We start from the raw sequence: 3371 nt of genomic DNA on the forward strand, positions 1-3371 counted from the left end.
CTAAGTCGCAACTGCGCAATCGCGAAGTAATTGCGCCCTCATCGTATAACGACTTTGAACTAACTTTTAGAGGATCGGAGGATCAGGAACAATAATAATAATGTTTGTTTAGGCCTACAGTAAATATATCCTTACTTGTAGCCTATATTTACCGAAAACAAATTCAAGATAAAATATTTGGAAGTATTTGTATTAATAATTGATGCTTCAAATAGCAAATAATGAAATAAATCTATAACTATCTGGTCGTCAATAATTGATACAGTAGGCCTTGCCTTGGCCAAGTTTTAATAATCTAACCATGGAGGTATACCTCCATGATATATATACATATAACTGTATTCATTCACGAGACTGATGTGCAGTACAACTTGTTCAATCAATATTGATTGTTTTTACACAAGATCTAACTATTCATTTGAAATGTGCAATTAATTTTCAAACACTTTAACAGATGTCTGTTAATTGTCCTTTGGAGCGATCCTCGTACGTCATCATAGCGTGGAATTATTACATTTTGAAAACCTACTGAATTTTGATTAGCCCTAAATATTTTCCGAAAATGCTGGTACCGGTACCGAGTGTCCATTTTCGTTTGGCCATGAATTTAATGAGGATTTCGGATCATATTAATTTTCATATTATTAACTGTATTAGGATACAACTCATTTGTCGATTAGCTATGTCAAAAGCTAAATTAAGCCACCCTCATCTACATCATTATCATCCCCCCCCCCCCCCCCCCACACCATTTTCGATCACTCGCACAAACACCCACTCCATCCTTGAATGCTCATCAAATGCCAATCTGCCACGCGATATTACTATTTGGAATCCGTAGGTTGATTGTCTGTAAGAGCCTACGTAACAACCAAACATAATAATGGTAGAGTCCATGAGAGGGCAATATATAAGCAGTGTACAGAGCTGTGCAAACACTTGATAGTTTATTAAATTTAGGCCTATCACTTAAAATTCATCGTTTAATTTTTCAAGGAGTATAAAGATGTATATTCGAAAGTTCAAATTTCTACTGATTGCTGTATTACTTTTAGGGAGTGTGATCGCGATACATCATTTTAGAAACTTGTCATCAATTGCCCTAAAAGACGTTTACACAAATTCAAGGTAAGTTTATAAAGGGTCCAAAAAATAATTCCAAATTATTATACTCTACAGTTACTGAAGTATATTATTGTGTTTACACACTCTTTAAAACTTTGCTGTTTATGCAATATTTAGCACTGAAGCCCATTTTTTAGATGAACATCACATTGTTATTGCAAAGACTGATTTGAAACAAGCTAAAATCATGCGTTATTGCAGTAAAAAATTGTAGTTACTGCAGTAGACTAGTTTTGACATGATACACAATAATAATAAATGGGGCTTGTAGTGCATAAAGTCTGTTTAACAAGACATAAAAAGCGGGAAAAAAAGAGTTAGAAAGATGAGTTTTCAGAGGAGTCTTAAAAAAAACGATTGAAGTAGCCTGAAGGATAGATGATAACTAAACTGTTCCAAAGACTACTTAACATAATAGCATAAGAATTCATGTTCATTTTAATGTAAAAGGTAACATTTACGTCCAACTCATGAACCACGGCTAGAAATTATTTTTTTAATATTATAGTAATCAATTTTGTTAATTATATATTACAATAGCTTGTGCTGTGTCGATGCCAAATCGGATCGGAGAACGCATAGTAGGCCTACGGGAAGTGAAGAAAAACATAGTGATTCTACTACTACTAAACCACCTAAGATTGCATGCAAGCCGCACCAGCATATTGTCTTCTTGAAGACCCACAAAACTGGAAGTTCCACAATCACCTCAATCCTGCAGAGATATGGATTTTTACGAAATTTAACTTTTGCAACACCTAAACGGGGACATGTAATTAGCAGCACGTACTTTAACAGAAAGCAGGTACTTCCAGGCACTTACGACTTACTGGTGAACCATGTAAGGTACAACCGAACAGAGATGGAAGCCGTGATGAAACCAGATACTAAATACATAACAATTATTAGAGATCCTTCTACGCAATTGGAGTCTGTCTTTGGATACTTTCAGCTTTTTAATCCGTTGCATCTACAAAATGAACAGAATCCATATCGAACATTCATGTCCAAACCACAATATTTTCTCGATCGATATCCAAAATTTCGACAGAGATCTTATTTACGAAATCCTCTTCTGTATGATTTTGGACTTGATCACGTTCAACAATTGAACCAAACATTGTTAAACGAAACGATAAGAAAAATAGAAAAGGAATTTGATCTTATAATGTTGCAAGAGTACTTCAATGAGTCTTTATTACTGTTAAAGAAGCTTTTCTGTTGGGAATGGGATGATATATTATATATTGCAAAAGGAACAAGAACTACAAAGTTAAGGTACAACGTTTCAGATAAAATTCGCGAAGTTTCCAGAAAATGGTGCGCCTCAGATGCCCAACTATATGACCATTTCAAACTTATATTTTTAGAAAAAGTTACAAATTACGGTCCAGATTTGGAAAAGGATTTGAAGATTTTAGAATTTAAATTGAATCAAACAATGTATGAATGTACTCTACCAGACAAAGCACCTAAAGTAAGAAATAGAGCGTATCAGCCTATTGCAAACAGTAGCAATAATAATTCGTTTTGCCAGTACATGTTGAAATCAGATCAAGCATTTACGACAATAATACGAAATAGTCCTAAACAAAATACAAGTTTGATGATAAACGTTTAAATAACACAAGTGAAAATATGAAATTCTTTTTTAAGTTAAAAAAATATTTTTCGTCATAATGTCATTAACGGTATATTGAAGTAGACATCAATAACGATCGACCAGTTGGTAGCCCATTACTTATTAAATATTTTATTGATTATAATGTTTACTCTATCTACACTGTCAATCTAGTTTGACAAAATGTGTCCAAATATGGTAGTGATATGACGTCATCGTCTCCATATGGGCAAATCAAAACGATTGATGGATAATTATATGGACATGTTTTGCTAATATTAACATTAATTCACTGATTTGTTTGTTAGCACGATAGCGACTACAATTTTCAAGTTATCATTCTCTTTTCGGTGTAAAAGGTATATACTTACAGAACATGCTTATTGAAATTCAAGAAAATCGGTTCATTAATAACTTTAAAAAAAGGAGAAAAACTTAACTTCTTACCTGTATCTATCATACGAGATATTAAATAGCATGCTCTCTGTAGGCCTATTGTTTTGTAATGGACATTATAATATGTTTTGACATGAACGCGGTAGCTATACAATCGGCACACGTCGTTCAAGATACTCCTCGGCCATTTTCTGGTGGTAGATATGGCGGGCCAAACTGTCATTTAATC

At 33.7% G+C, this 3371-nt stretch overlaps 1 protein-coding gene across 1 annotated transcript; it reads left to right on the forward strand.

Annotated features, from left to right (window-relative positions):
• The first annotated feature begins 1006 nt into the window (after positions 1-1006).
• On the forward strand, positions 1007-2746 carry LOC144851064 (galactosylceramide sulfotransferase-like). The gene is made up of 2 exons (XM_078708586.1): positions 1007-1128; positions 1666-2746. Exons 1-2 carry the CDS (start codon positions 1007-1009, stop codon positions 2744-2746), a joined length of 1203 nt encoding a protein of 400 aa, XP_078564712.1.
• Positions 2747-3371: the final 625 nt, after the last annotated feature.

The sequence above is a fragment of the Antedon bifida genome, chromosome 8 (genome assembly GCF_963402885.1).
Source record: "Antedon bifida chromosome 8, ecAntBifi1.1, whole genome shotgun sequence".
NCBI classification, from domain to species: Eukaryota; Metazoa; Echinodermata; class Crinoidea; order Comatulida; family Antedonidae; genus Antedon; species Antedon bifida.